This window comes from Aspergillus steynii (genome assembly GCF_002849105.1).
Source record: "Aspergillus steynii IBT 23096 chromosome Unknown P170scaffold_5, whole genome shotgun sequence".
Taxonomy (NCBI): domain Eukaryota; kingdom Fungi; phylum Ascomycota; class Eurotiomycetes; order Eurotiales; family Aspergillaceae; genus Aspergillus; species Aspergillus steynii.
In genome coordinates, this window is record NW_020194402.1 from 803,880 (window position 1) to 817,678 (window position 13,799).

Genomic DNA, 13,799 nt, shown 5'->3' on the forward strand with positions numbered 1-13,799 from the left:
CATGTGCTCGATCCAGTTCTTGTTGCCCTGGTGACATGGGTTAACCTGGCATGGAAGTGAGCATTTTTCGTATAGCGAGAAGGAATCCCTGATGGAATCCCTTGCTTCCTTGTTCCGTGCACGATATATAGTATATAAGAACGATCGTATTCTCTCCAAGCCCTTCATCCTTTGACTGCACATCTCCCGCTTTATCTAGATTAGTAGCATTGACGTTCTTCTCTTTTCTCTTTCACACTTCTAATCCAACACCTCTTAAACTATGAAGTTCACAATCTCCCTCCTCCCCGCCCTCATCGCAACTACCAGGGCCATTTACATCACGTCACCCCCACCCCCCGATCCTGTGGATGTGTCCAAAAACTGGACTGTAACCTGGACTCATGTCGAGTATGCCGAATCAACCTTTGAACTATGAATTCAATCGAATTCCCACTAATACTCGCCATCCAGCACCGACCCTATTTCTTTCTGCCTCTACCTCACCAACTACAAAGAATACCCGCCACAGGAGTTCTTCCTCAGCTCCGCCTCCAGGGATCCGGATACCGTTGTGATCCAAGGGAGATGTTATCCGGGATTACGCGAAAGAAGGTATGCGTCGTGCAGTCTTTTTTCTCCCTTCTTGTGGCTTTTTCCTTTTTTCATTTTTCTTTCTCCCGCTTCTTACGCTAACCACTGATTTGTCTTCTTATAGTACTTATCGTGTTTGGGCCTCGAAGTGTGGCGATCCGCTTACTATCTATGCTGAGTCGAGAGATTTCCACGTGATCCAACCGGGCTGTCCGGCTTAGTACTTGGGAGGATTGCTGTGGAAAATGGGTCATTGTTCTGGAGCTCCAGGCCTTGATATTCAACTATTAAGGCCGGTTTCATATGATGTGGCTCTGTAGACCTGTGTAGGATTGGAGATGTGTGGTTTGTTAGTTTTTTGGTGCTTCAACAGCCACCTGCCTAGACTTTGTGTCATACGATATAGCTGCTTTAAGCTCGCTCGCCTCTTGGGGTATTTCGAACTACCATATATTGAGGGTTCGTAAGTGTAGACGTTGTGTCGTCGCCAGAATTGATTGAAATACTTCATGTTGGATGGTTACCATCAGCGATGCTGTCCGTTAACATGACCAATTAGAATAGCACTTTCGAATTCCGTCCGGGACGAGCCAGCCCTTCTATGCCGAGGAATCGAAATCAATGGCCACCCATCCTTCTCACCCATATCAGAGGTGGTGTGAAGGCCGTGAGTTGGCATTCGGACCGCAAATGCAGACTCAATCTCTACGGGGCAGGTTTAGGGCTGACTTTCCAAATCTGGATATGCTTACGGGGTAAGAATCTCTACCAGGTTGATAAATGAATCGATGAATCAATTTTAATAAATGTAACGTTCGAGTTGTATTATAGAGATCGTAGTATCTGCCCTGGATCTAGTCAGGTCGACAGTTTTCCCTTTCCGTTTTAGTGCTCACCCCTTGCCGCTTTTTGCTCACTGAGTAGATCGAAGAGGCGGGGCACAGCGACTTGAGTCACCTCCCACTGCTGTCCTTTGGCCATGTTCAAACGCCTTTGGCCATCGTCCTCAAAGTTCCCCCGGAGTCTCTACAGAATTTCCAGCCACCCCTGTCACGGTTTGAAATATGACGACCGAGACGAAAACCCTTGCAGGACATCCCTTCGATCGTGGACTGTTCGAGTCACTGGTCAAACGTCGCTTGTTCTTCACGGAGGCTTTTGAAATCTATCGCACGTCCGGCGCTCTTGGTGGTGATGGCAGAGGCCTATTTGACTATGGCCCTCCCGGATGTGCATTGCAGTCCAACATCGTTGATGCGTGGCGACGACACTTTGTGCTCGAGGAAAATATGCTGGAGCTTGATTGCACTATCATGACTCCGGAGGCAGTGTTCAAGACCAGTGGGCATGTGGATAAGTTTGAGGATTGGATGTGCAAGGACTCCAAGTCTGGCGACTTCCTGCGTGCTGATCATTTGATTGAGAATGTTTTGGAAGCTAGACTCAAGGGAGACAGGATTGCCAGAGGCCTAGGCATTAGCTCGGATGACAGCAGCAAACCAGTGGATGCGAAGAAACAAAAACGAAAAGTGAAAGACATCCAAGCGGTCAAACTGCCCGACCAAGAAGTCGCGGAGTACGAAGAAATACTTGCAAAGGCATGATATCTCCAACTCTTGGACCTTATGTGAACGGAGGACTAACCTGGGTTCTCTTCTGGGGTTGCAGATTGACAATTACAATGGCACAGAACTCGGTGAATTGATCTCCAGACTCGATATCCGTAACCCAGACGGCAATAACCCGGTTTCTCCACCGACCCCATTCAACCTGATGTTCAAGACCACACTGGGTCCTAGCAGCGCATCCCCGGCCTACTTGCGGCCGGAAACTGCGCAAGGACAATTCCTGAACTTCAAAAAGCTTTCGGATTACAACCAAAACTTGATGCCGTTTGCTTCCGCATCAATCGGTAAATCTTTTCGCAACGAGATCTCTCCTCGCTCCGGTCTTCTGCGCGTTAGAGAGTTTTTGATGGCGGAAATCGAACATTTCGTGGACCCCGAGGGCGGCAAAAAACACCCCAGATTTCACGAGGTTCAACATATTTCACTTTCCCTTTTGAACCGTTCCGTGCAGCTTTCTGGCAGTTCCGACCTTCAAGCTATGACAATCGGGGATGCCGTTGCCGAAGGAATCATTGACAATGAGACCCTGGGCTATTTTCTTGCCAGAATCTATCTCTTTTTACTTCGCATCGGTGTTGACAAAACGAAGCTACGATTTCGCCAGCATATGGCCAATGAGATGGCTCATTATGCCGCCGACTGTTGGGATGCCGAATTACTGACCTCTTACGGGTGGATTGAATGTGTTGGCTGCGCCGATCGCAGTGCATATGACTTGACCGTTCATTCACGAAGGACGGGCGAGCCGCTGGTTGTCAGAGAGCCACGAGCAGAGCCGCTGAGGGTAGAGGAGTGGCAGATGGATATCAACAGGGCAAAATTTGGTCCAACATTCCGCAAGGATGCGAAAGCTGTCGAAGCTGCCCTCAACTCTCTTAGTCAATCCGAACGCGAGAACCTCTCTGGCAGCTTGGATCAGCAAGGTTTCATTACACTTCAAGTTCCTGGCATGGTCGACGGCTCGGTCAAAGTGCCCCGGGACCTTATAACCCTTGAAAAGCGAACCAGGGTAGAGAATACCCGCGAATATACGCCTAATGTCATTGAACCTTCCTTTGGTATTGGGCGGATTCTCTACAGCCTGTTGGAGCATGTGTATTGGCATCGACCAGATGATGTTGCCCGGGGGGTAGGCAAATTCTCCAAGTCCCACCCCAGTACAGATCGCTATGCTAATGTACTGGTCTAGGTCTTGTCGCTGCCCCTTTCCGTCGCAGCGACCAAGCTGTTAATTGTACCTTTGTCAAACCAGCCACGTTTCATTCCAGTGATACAAACGGTTTCGCAGCGTCTTCGAGAACTCGGAATTTCTTGCCGTGTCGATAACAGCAGCGCAAGCATTGGAAAGCGATACTCTCGTAATGATGAGCTGGGTATTCCACTTGGCATTACCATCGATTTCGATACTCTGAAAGACGATACAATCACATTGCGAGAGAGAGACAGCACTAAGCAAGTCCGAGCGTCACAGTCAGATATAGTGGATGCCATTAAGAGCCTTGTGGATGGTAAGGAAAGTTGGGGCAATGTGTTCAACAGACTCCCGGAGTTTGTTGGCCAAAGTGGTGATCTGTGATATGAAATACTTACTGAGCAAGGCCCTGAGTACCCTTACTAAAGCGGCGGCACCCAGAAGAGGAAATCCTGATTTGTGCTAGATGTTCTGATACGTATAGGTACGGACATATCGGAATTTCTAGCCATAGCCACAGCTGTCTCTTTCTGTTTTAGTGCTCACCACTCACTGCTTTTTATCTAGTAAGTAGACCTGAGGATGACCTGAGCAGCCTAAAGTAATTACCAAGTATAGGATAGGCGGAAGAAAACTATATCTTGTCTCTCTCTTGCCTGTCTCTTTATTTTTAGTTTATTTTTATTTATTTGTAAGGAGCAGCCACAAAGGCTCTGTTTCGGGCACTTAATTCCCTTAGATCAAGCTACTAAGGAGCTCCATAGAAGACAGAATAAATAATAACTATCCGGCTAATCCATGAATGCATCCATGCTAGCACTAACTCATCAGATCTTAGAAAATAGGCAGGGAGCCCGAGGATGAAACCTGTCCATAACAGAATAAGATTAATAACCGCGAGTCTGACAGCACGGTAGTACACAGTAATCTAGGCTCGAGCTTGCAAGACCAGTGGCATGATATTTACTAAGCAGAAGTGCGGCCGTGGAACCCTGTTGGAAAGGGAGCATATCGAGGTAGCAGAATGGTCTCAGGGGTGAGTAGCCAAGAAGTCGCTGTTGATTAGACCTCGCCATGTTGCTATCTGGGCTACTACTACTACTACTACTATTACTACGAAATGAATCAGAACGTGTACATAAGGTGATACACGATTATGGCTAACTCTGGGTCAACAAGCAGGTACTCTCGAACAATACAAACGAGGTGATCCCTCAACGCTCACCTGCGCCAATCAATAGAGGAATGCCTAGCCCGGGTTCGCATTCAAAGATGCCACGATCATACCTTAATGAGGAAGAAATTGATAAAATAACCCGCGAATGTTATTGAAGTAGGAAGTATGTACATCAATGAAGAGCTCGAAGATGTCTCGAGTTCTGCGCGTCATCGAAAAGAGGTGTACTGACTGGACCTTTCAGTACACTGGGATACGAATTTGATCATCTTTGGGCGTTTATGAAGTTGTTTGTTAGATAGGGGTCTGATTCCTAGGGTCGAGTCTTTGAAATAAGTTGCAATCAACATTCTCTGTACGAAAACATTATATGTAAAATAAGGCCATGGTATAGGGCCGGGAATGAATGAGAGAGATAACTTCAAATATTGTATTGCACGCAACAAGAATAAAAGAACGCAAAAAGGAAAAAGACGAGAATCATCAGTCACTGACCAATCCACCGTAGTATATCTGGAGAATATGCCTTCAATCTACCCCGGTCTCTTCACCTGCAACTTCAGGAGGCGGCCAAACTTCGTCGGGCGCGTCCTTCAACGCTTCCCAATAGTTTTCGAGAACTGCATTGCACTGTTAGTCGCAGCGAGTAGAAAGAATTGAAATACCCACAATGATCCAAAAACATAGCATGAGGCGTGAAAATAAGGCGAGTCTTCCGTGCTATATAACCAACCACAGAGTTCCATATTTTGGTAGAAAATCCCGCGGCTTCCTCTGCGTTAGGTATAGGGTATTCCTCATTAGAATCCGTTTCCCATTTCTGTAAACGCCATCTTTCCTTTGCCGCAATTGCGACGCGGGAACCGACGTGGTAGTAGTCCCCTAACAGGCGGCCTCGCCAAGGAACTTTAGGAACGATGTCCCTCCCATTGACGAATCGCCATATATTCCTTCTCTCCTTGATACCCTTGACCCATTTAGCATATTCTAGACTTCCAACCCGAGGCGCTCCGAAAGTTATGAGGTCGCGAAGCGTCGAGTTTCGAATCTTCGGGATCTCTAGTAAGGATGACCACAGAACGGTTGCATACGCGCCTCCTAGAGAATGGCCCTTAAAGAAAATACATTAGCAGTCGATTCGGCATGTTGACGTAGTTTATAATGAATATTCACGTACAGTTACCCAGATCTGAACTTTCTTGCCAGGGTACTTCTTGTTCAGGCTTTGCACCAGCCTATTGAGTTGAATTGTGATCATATCTAGATCAGGTCAACACCTTATGTTTCTCAGCGGGAATGCACTTCACCATACTGAATGGAAAGCTGTGCCGTATGGCTAGCTTCTCCGTCGACAGACCAATTGGCATTGGTTTGAACAATCCATTAAGAAAGCCTGAATGCAAAGAACCTTGCAACGAAGTTTCGTTTTTCCCGGGTGTTAGAGCATACTTGAGGTTAGCTGCCCAGTCAGATTTACTACTCGTACCCTGAAAGAATAGTAAGCTCTCAGCTAAACAGGACATTATCACAAGAGAAATACCTTGAAGACGACAACAATAAAAGGATTGTCGCTGTCATTATAGAATGTACCACAGATTGGTCCGTCTGTTTCTAGTCTTTCTCCTCCAGCAATATCTGGAACCTCAATTAATATATGAGAGACTTCTCGATCTGGTGCGTACGTACTGGAAAGGAACAAATACTTGAGTCCCATCTTGTCTGCCTGTGATAGAATCAGCGATATTGTCACCACGGAATCCCGGTGTGGTGAAACTTGCCGCATGTCGTATTTTTACCAGGCCTTCATCCACGCATTCGTTTTGAATATTATTAATAGTCGACACCAGGTCCTTCGAGGCGTTTAGGGTTCCCATATTCTCGTACTCATCCACGTTATGTTTTGCCTCTTGTGACGCATTCATTTTTTCTCGTATGTCATCAATATACTCTTGGTCTCTAGAACAACACATTATCAGCATGTCTCCTGCATGTTCTAGATTTCAAGGATGATGCTAACCGCAAGTAGACACAGTCAGACATTATTGATAAGAGCTTCGAGATACACATCAAACTTTGGGCGTTAATCTGTCTTGGTGTATTGCCTAACAGAATTAGTACAAGCGCCTCATTGAGAATCTATGATTATTGACGATTTACCTTCACTAAACTGCTCACCAAGGAATTGTAGGGCGGTCTCAATAGTGCGATCATCCACCATTGCCTGAATTCGCTCCTTGATTTTTGTATCATCCAGGTTGGAACGTTTCCCAGCAATATCAACCAGGTCGGACAACATATCGTTTTCCTCCATACCGGTGATGATCGCGAGCTGCTGGACCCATGCTGCTTCAATTTTTTTCAATTCCTGGCACTGATCGGGGCTTGAGGAGGCGCAGGCACAACGATATTTCTCTAGCAGGATCGCTATCATCGCAAATTTTGCCTCCATCAGCCGGAACTATACTGATGAGAAGATCACTCTCATCAATCGGCAGAGCTTCCGGTCTCAGTGTGAAATGATAGTCCTGGGAGAGACCTTCCGGGCCGCGCGCATGTTTTAACACAAGACGCCTGGTGTTGCGGTCAAGGCCTAAGAAAGATTGATGGACGACAGACTCCAGCGCAACAACCGTGTCACCTTGGCTGTCAAGTTTATGCGCAATGAATGCAAACCGGACGTTAGTAGCACTGTCCGGACATTCCTGGATGTCCTCGTTCACGAGAGCGAATAACACATCAGGTGCGAATGTTTCCTTAGGCACTTGGACACACTTATGTGGAAGGCTGGAGACCTCAACAGAGACTTTCCGATTGTTTATATTCATCGTGTGGCTGCTGGTTAAGTTGATTGAGTCGGATAAGCTTAGCGTCACCAAGTGGCCTTCGTCTTTTTCGAACCATTGTTCCTGGAGACACACACAATTTATAGTTAGAACCGGTGGTTATCCTCATATTGGAGGGAATCATGTGTGCTGGGTCACCGTTGCAATGCATGATGCTGACATTTCCGCGCCCGAGATATGGATTGCGATTAGACACATCGGCTCCGCATGCAGTGTATTGTTCTGGATCATAGTAGTACGCTGTCTGTGACGACATGTATGAGTAGAATAGCAGTCACATTAAATCATGGACTCCGGTCGAGGCGTGTCTATATGGTTTTATTGTGTAGCAAATGATAAAGCCGATGATTCAACTATACTCCGGAGTATGCACCTCCCCACTGTGACACGTAGTTTAATGTGAAAAGCGTTACGGTTTATACGTCATCCCTATGTGTCATTGCTGGTTCCAGGGTGTCTAGCGACATGTGTTGCGAGTGGTTTAGCTGCCTCAGTGGAATGTCCCAGCATGGAAACGATGTCTGTTGATATGGTTAGACGGGATGGGTCTGGCCACCCTTCAAAATCCGGAAGACAGCTGGCAGCTATTAGTCGAAGGAGCTCACAGTGCTCGGATCCGGTGATAGTCTGGTACTAACTAGTAGGTGTTATTGCTCGATCGTTGTAGCTTCCATGATGATTCATTATCAGCGTGTTTTTGATATACTACCGGATCTACCACGGGTGACGTGCGATTCTTGGGCTGGCATTTACGTCTATCGAAGCATCTATTGTGAAAGAAGCCGATGTAGATCCTCGGTTTGACTCGCCGTGGTAACGCTTACCGTCTATGATGTCTAGCCCCATAAGCTTACCCTACTGCAACCTTTCAATCATACCTAGAAAGGGTAGATAGCCTTCCCCACTATACATGGGTAACGGTCCCTACATTCATAGAAGGAATAATTTAGTTGTGACATTAAGACTGGAAGCCGGGCGAGTCCGGATGTAACGGCTGTTCAAAACACGCGCGATCTTGCCACCGTGGATGATGTATATGTAGCCTCACAGGATGAGTTGGAATACATATAAGATAGCACGTTTCTATCCTTGCGCTGGAGAGATCACCGATATTATTACACTGAGCCTTCACTTCATTTGTGGCTGTTCAATCATATCTCATTCTCCACTCTATCACAGCTATAGTTGCCGTCTACCACAGATTGTCATTTTCTTCGTGCAGCAGGCACCGTCACAAGCCAAGGCATAAAAGCTCTCATCAAAATGGGCTTCTGGGACAGCCTCTGGGAAGGCATCAAAGACGGTGCCAAGTTCGTCTTGGATACGACGGGCGACATCGCGGAAGCCGCAGGGACCATTGCAAAGGTCGCAGGCGTTTTCTTCGTCAACGAAGACGAAATCAACGTTATTGCCCAGTCTGATCCCGTTCTTAAAGTATTTGACGACTATGAGAAAGCCACGACCGTGTTAGAGAAAAGGGCGCATTCACTTTGCATGCAGCAGCCCGACCCTCCCGGCATGGTGGCGATGCAGAACCCCGTTAGCACCGAGGGAAAGCTATCGGGGATCTGGACCAACCCGGTTGCCGTTACGGAAGCAGGCCTGAACGGGGCAAAGAATATCGATACCTACCAGGACCTTTCGAAGTTCCTCACCGTGCTTGGAGCACCTTCTGCCATCGTCACGCCTGATCTGCAGATCTGTGACACGGCGGAACTGGTTGCACAATCTCTATTTGCGAATGCACCTAACGGGGCAAACTCCGAGAAGCAAGGCAATGATGCTGATCCTGTGGAGGCAGTATCCACAGCAATCCAAGACCGCGGGGGGGACAATCTTATCAAAGCTTCTCACGTGTATTACGAAGTGCCTATGGGTGTCAGTGCACCAGAGACTGTCTGGCACGGAGGACTTCATGTCAATGTGCAACGGAGCAGATCGGACTGCGAGGCATACATTGCTAGGCGAGGGGAACCAACCTACCTGTCTGAACAGCATCGAACACCGGCCACGACCGGCGTTGTTTGGCAGGTCACCCTCAACATTGAATGGGCCGACCGAGTGGCCGCCGAAGATGGAGCTAAGAAGACCAGGGACCTTATCATAAATAGCGGGAGCGGCTACTCTATCATTGCAAATACTCCGACAGGAAAGACCCAGATCATTATACTCAAAGCCCCGGCCGGCAAAACTCCCGCTGATGCGAGAGTCTTCATGACAGACATCGTTCGAAAAGCCCTTGCTGCCGAAAAGAAAACATCTGCAGCGGCCGGACGGGAAACTGCAATGCCGCAGATTTTGGTCAAGTCAACAGTTCTTGCCTAAATGCATTATTCGAGCTACCAGGATGAGGTGGAATAATGGAAGAAATGTGGTTGTCTTGGTTGGTTGGACACCTGACATTTGTCTCTTAGTCCTATACATCAGAATCCATGATTCTATTCAAAGGAGATGCTGTGGTATCAAATAACGGTTCAGCCGAGTCTTGAGTAGAGCATATGGATAACACTGGATAGTATATTCTGACACTCATATCAAGGCAGATAACATATTTCTAGGTTAGATTGAGTAATTAACCTGCAAAGCGCTTCTAACAGGTAGACTCAATCAATCAGTACCCGCAGTTCTGTGGACTTAATAAAGGCATCGGCCTCTCTAATCTAACAAATCCCCACAGCTGGCCGTCGCTCCTCATCCAACTTTGCTATACTTTACAAACACGTCACGGCAACTCGGCACGGTATCCGCCTCTACCTGGCTACCTCTCCACCATAAGCTCAATGACGATTAGAGGTGTGAATAGGTAAAACTTCTCACCGGTCTAGGTCATGTTGGGAAATTTTGACCGGCTACTGCTTACCGGGCCTCTTGCACTTGGACTCGAAAGGAATATCGCCGGTGTACTGGCAGTAGAGCAGATGGTCGGCCGTGCATTTGCAAAGTTTAGCACCTTTGGACTCAAAATCTTTACAAACTGTTTTCGTCAAACTGTCATTTATGGGCTGCTCGTGGTTGACATCCTCGCAACGGTAGGCGTCGTCGCTACAGTTAGTGCAGACGGAGAGCGCCCCCGAGAGAAGGAATGGTAAAATCGCCAGAGCTCGCATCGTGGATATACTCAAGAGCCACGGGGGGAAGTAAGACAGAGTATTTGAGGAGTGGGGTCAAGGTGGACAGATGATCTGGACATCGATTGCGTGTCCGAGAAGCCGTGACGATATATAAGTGTGAGCGGGAGAAGCCCTTCCTCTCTCGCGAGTGGCAACACCCTCGCTCCAGGGCCATGACTTTGCAGAGGGGGCTTCTGAAGGTGACGCATGGCAATGGGCCCCAGCTCACTGGTGACGTGGACGTGTAGAAGCCAGGCTTACATAGTATATCTCTGTCCTACTCAACGTCATGTTGCCAGCCAGGCCATTAGATCCTATGGTTCTAGGGCCCAGATGTCTCCCAATTCAGAGCCTGCAGGGCTCTCTATGTTACACTGGGTACTGGGGTTCTCGGCAATAGAACAGGACAAATTCACTATGACATACTTTCTACGACTCATACACGATCTTGCTCAAATGAACTTGACCCTTACGAAGGACTCATGGGACACAACACAGGTTGATTGACGACATTGATAAAGCGGCCGGTAGAAGAAGCCATGGGCGCAGTGGCTAATCAATGAGTCTGTGCGAGACAGCAACGGGGGAGGGAAACCTGTCTGCCTCACTGGGTCTAATGGCCTCAATGTTTATACTGCTTCGATGGATATGGGTATCCGGCAGCAAGCGGTTCGGCGGCATTCACGCAGGATTTGATTCCCGCTGCATCGAAACCTTCCCACTCTTCATCCCGCGTTCTGATCCTCCTATTGACGTCGTCGTTTGTGGGACGGGTTGCCGTCATGTCGTGATGCCATGTTGCACTGTACATGGGGAGGAGGAGCCCATGTGGCATCTAAGCTCCTATGACTCTACGACTGCTGGTAACGGGCGTACGTTTTCGGCTATGGCTCAACTCGAATGAGCTGGGATGGCAGCCCTTACGCCATAGGCATGTACTTTTCTACTTAACCGCTGAGACTGACCAAGAATCATAGTCCCCGGAGTGGGTGTGGTTCATGGTTCTAACCCCGGGTCCTTCACACCTGGGTTTCCGGTCAATGATCATACCGCAACCGTTCGACTTAACCGGATTGCTAAACACCTTCAGCGTAAATATGCATCGCTGTCTCGGACCGGTGACTTCACCGGTTAATTGGCTTTCTTTCCCTGTACGGTGGAAAGGGCCTCGTGTGGGTTAAGACCCCATTAGCGGTTGCCTCGTCCAAGTCCATTCAGAGTGTTATGTTTCTGTTCTAATTGAACCCAAACGCAGCACTAGGGACTACAAGCACATGCGGTATCTCAATTCCACAAGCCTAGGCAAATGACTACGTCGAGTATAGTGAGCCATCCAACGATAAACCCAGGTACAGTTTAACTACTGTTATCTCGATCTTCTGCACACAGGTGTCCCCCTTATCGTACGTCAGTCCAGGCTCATTCGCTATCACCGAGTCTATTGTAGATCTCCTGTGGACCTGTTAACAGGCCCAGAACTGTCAGGGGGGATGTAGATGGGAGCAGACGCCTCTCGTCCCGCGACAACGCCGAGATTATTTTGAAGTTTCTGGTTACTGTTTGTCTCTTGTTGAAGTAACTGCTGGAGGACGTCGAACCACATTTTCGCATCCTTGGTCTGGAGAATTTCTGTCCTCCGAACGTGTTTGTTAGGTAGAGAAACGCTACTAGTCCATCACGGAAAAAATCACTCCTCCGTAGTTGTCGATGTTGTGAGCTCCATCGCGCCTGGTCGGCGTCCAGACGTAAGAGACCGGTTTGTTGATGGGGAGCTGGTTGTTGTTGACCCCTAGATGGTATTGTTGCGTGTCCTTCGGTGTGGTGGTGGTTAAGAAGTTTCAAAAATTCGATTCGCGTTGAGATTGTTGTTCCTGAGAAACTTTGCGTCTATGAGCTCTGCAATGTACGACGCAGTGAACGGGTTGGTTTCGAATACGCCAAATGCTCCGGCGCCTTTGGCATGAACGGATCTTGAGAGGACCAATTGCACAGTCGGTTATCTGCTTCATATAGGGCATAATCAATGATGCGTGATGGCCTTAACATACCTTTTTGGTATACGTTCGCGAGTGACATGGGAGAGAGTCGAACTTTCCTGCATCGGCACTCCCCAGGGAAGGGTCACCTGCATTCTTGGATATTAGGACCTAGGTCTCTCCTGGAAAGGATCTGCTGTGATTGTCCAACCTTCATGCCGAACATGATCGGGCCTCGCTGTAGTGTTCTGGGTTACTGTGAATTAACTAACCATTGATTTCTCAGCACGGGGAAGAGCGGATCAGGACTACCTTCGACGCGCGCATTGTTGCGGTGGGTTTGCGAAGCGTGCTCTGCTGGCATAATCAGGCAGTACAACGCGTGGCTCGTGCAATATTGGTAGCTTTGCCGAGAGAGTGCTTTTCAAGCATACCTGCTGCCAGCAATACCCTGCTTGTATAGACATGTAAGAACATTCAATGACGTGGATGAGTCCAGCACAACCAGTCAATCGTAGAAGAGTCATTCCGCAAACATGAACGACCAGGAATACAACCTTGACTCTAGGCTCGATGAAGCCCTAGCCATGTAACGCTAGGCACTCATACAGCCTGCAGCCTACACCGAACTCAGAACGCCCGTACTGTCTAAGTATAGCTGGTCCTTTTGACCACGCGGAAACATTGTTTGGCTCCGGATGGCATGCTCAAGTTTGGCCAGGCTCCATCTGTGGACGAAGTATGTTCGCATCTTGTGGTGCTCCGAGAACGTCGTCTACTAACAGATAAGTACTTCGGCTTCACCGAGATGGCACAAAAAATCTTCTAATCGATCCAAGGGCTCATATCTACCGTTGCGCACTGAACACCAACTGCAGAGACCTATCGCGTTGACGGATTACGAAGTCTTTGGCCCACCGTATGCCTCGTAGAGAGAGAGAGAGGCCTTGCAGCGGTTCTGAGACATTGCATACGGAGACAGCCTGCGGTGTGGTATTGTATGAGATAATTTCCGGCCAGTCATGGAACAACCAACGCCCGGCCACAGCATGTCAGAGCTGGTCAAGGAGAGTATCTACTGGCCCTGGTGGATCTTTCTTCCGACAGACACCAGCCACGCCTTGTCCTGGTTGACGCAAACCACGGAGGCACACCGCGATACCCTGCTAGCACACCGCCAGCCATCGGAAGTGATCTGACCTTCTTCTTGACCTGCAACTAGTGGGTTTGTAACCGTCATCGGGTGTGCAAGCGACCATTCCAGTGGGCTTGCCGGCGCAGCTGAAAACATTGCACATTC

At 48.3% G+C, this 13,799-nt stretch overlaps 5 protein-coding genes across 5 annotated transcripts; 3 read left to right on the top strand and 2 right to left on the bottom strand.

Annotated features, from left to right (window-relative positions):
* The first annotated feature begins 180 nt into the window (after positions 1–180).
* Positions 181–1,173, top strand: P170DRAFT_510513 (uncharacterized protein). The gene is made up of 3 exons (XM_024854786.1): positions 181–390; positions 454–594; positions 698–1,173. The coding sequence occupies exons 1-3, from the start codon at positions 263–265 to the stop codon at positions 792–794; spliced, it is 366 nt and encodes a 121-aa protein (XP_024703057.1). The 5' UTR covers positions 181–262; the 3' UTR covers positions 795–1,173.
* Positions 1,174–1,478: 305 nt separating this feature from the next.
* On the top strand, positions 1,479–4,047 carry P170DRAFT_437496 (glycyl-tRNA synthetase). Its single transcript, XM_024849380.1, has 3 exons — positions 1,479–2,171; positions 2,242–3,330; positions 3,391–4,047. The coding sequence occupies exons 1-3, from the start codon at positions 1,638–1,640 to the stop codon at positions 3,775–3,777; spliced, it is 2,010 nt and encodes a 669-aa protein (XP_024703058.1). The 5' UTR covers positions 1,479–1,637; the 3' UTR covers positions 3,778–4,047.
* Positions 4,048–5,098: 1,051 nt separating this feature from the next.
* P170DRAFT_426974 (lipase family protein) lies at positions 5,099–7,395 on the bottom strand (the record flags this gene model as incomplete). Its single annotated transcript, XM_024847748.1, has 10 exons — positions 5,099–5,190; positions 5,240–5,681; positions 5,748–5,830; positions 5,928–6,057; positions 6,111–6,205; positions 6,257–6,293; positions 6,367–6,526; positions 6,588–6,672; positions 6,728–6,913; positions 7,035–7,395. The coding sequence occupies 10 exons, from the start codon at positions 7,393–7,395 to the stop codon at positions 5,099–5,101; spliced, it is 1,671 nt and encodes a 556-aa protein (XP_024703059.1).
* Positions 7,396–8,676: 1,281 nt separating this feature from the next.
* On the top strand, positions 8,677–9,738 carry P170DRAFT_465333 (uncharacterized protein; the record flags this gene model as incomplete). Its single annotated transcript, XM_024852315.1, has 1 exon — positions 8,677–9,738. The coding sequence occupies one exon, from the start codon at positions 8,677–8,679 to the stop codon at positions 9,736–9,738; it is 1,062 nt and encodes a 353-aa protein (XP_024703060.1).
* A 397-nt stretch (positions 9,739–10,135) lies between these two features.
* On the bottom strand, positions 10,136–10,520 carry P170DRAFT_476436 (uncharacterized protein; the record flags this gene model as incomplete). The annotated part of the gene is made up of 2 exons (XM_024853348.1): positions 10,136–10,167; positions 10,274–10,520. The coding sequence occupies 2 exons, from the start codon at positions 10,518–10,520 to the stop codon at positions 10,136–10,138; spliced, it is 279 nt and encodes a 92-aa protein (XP_024703061.1).
* Between the last annotated feature and the right edge of the window lie 3,279 nt (positions 10,521–13,799).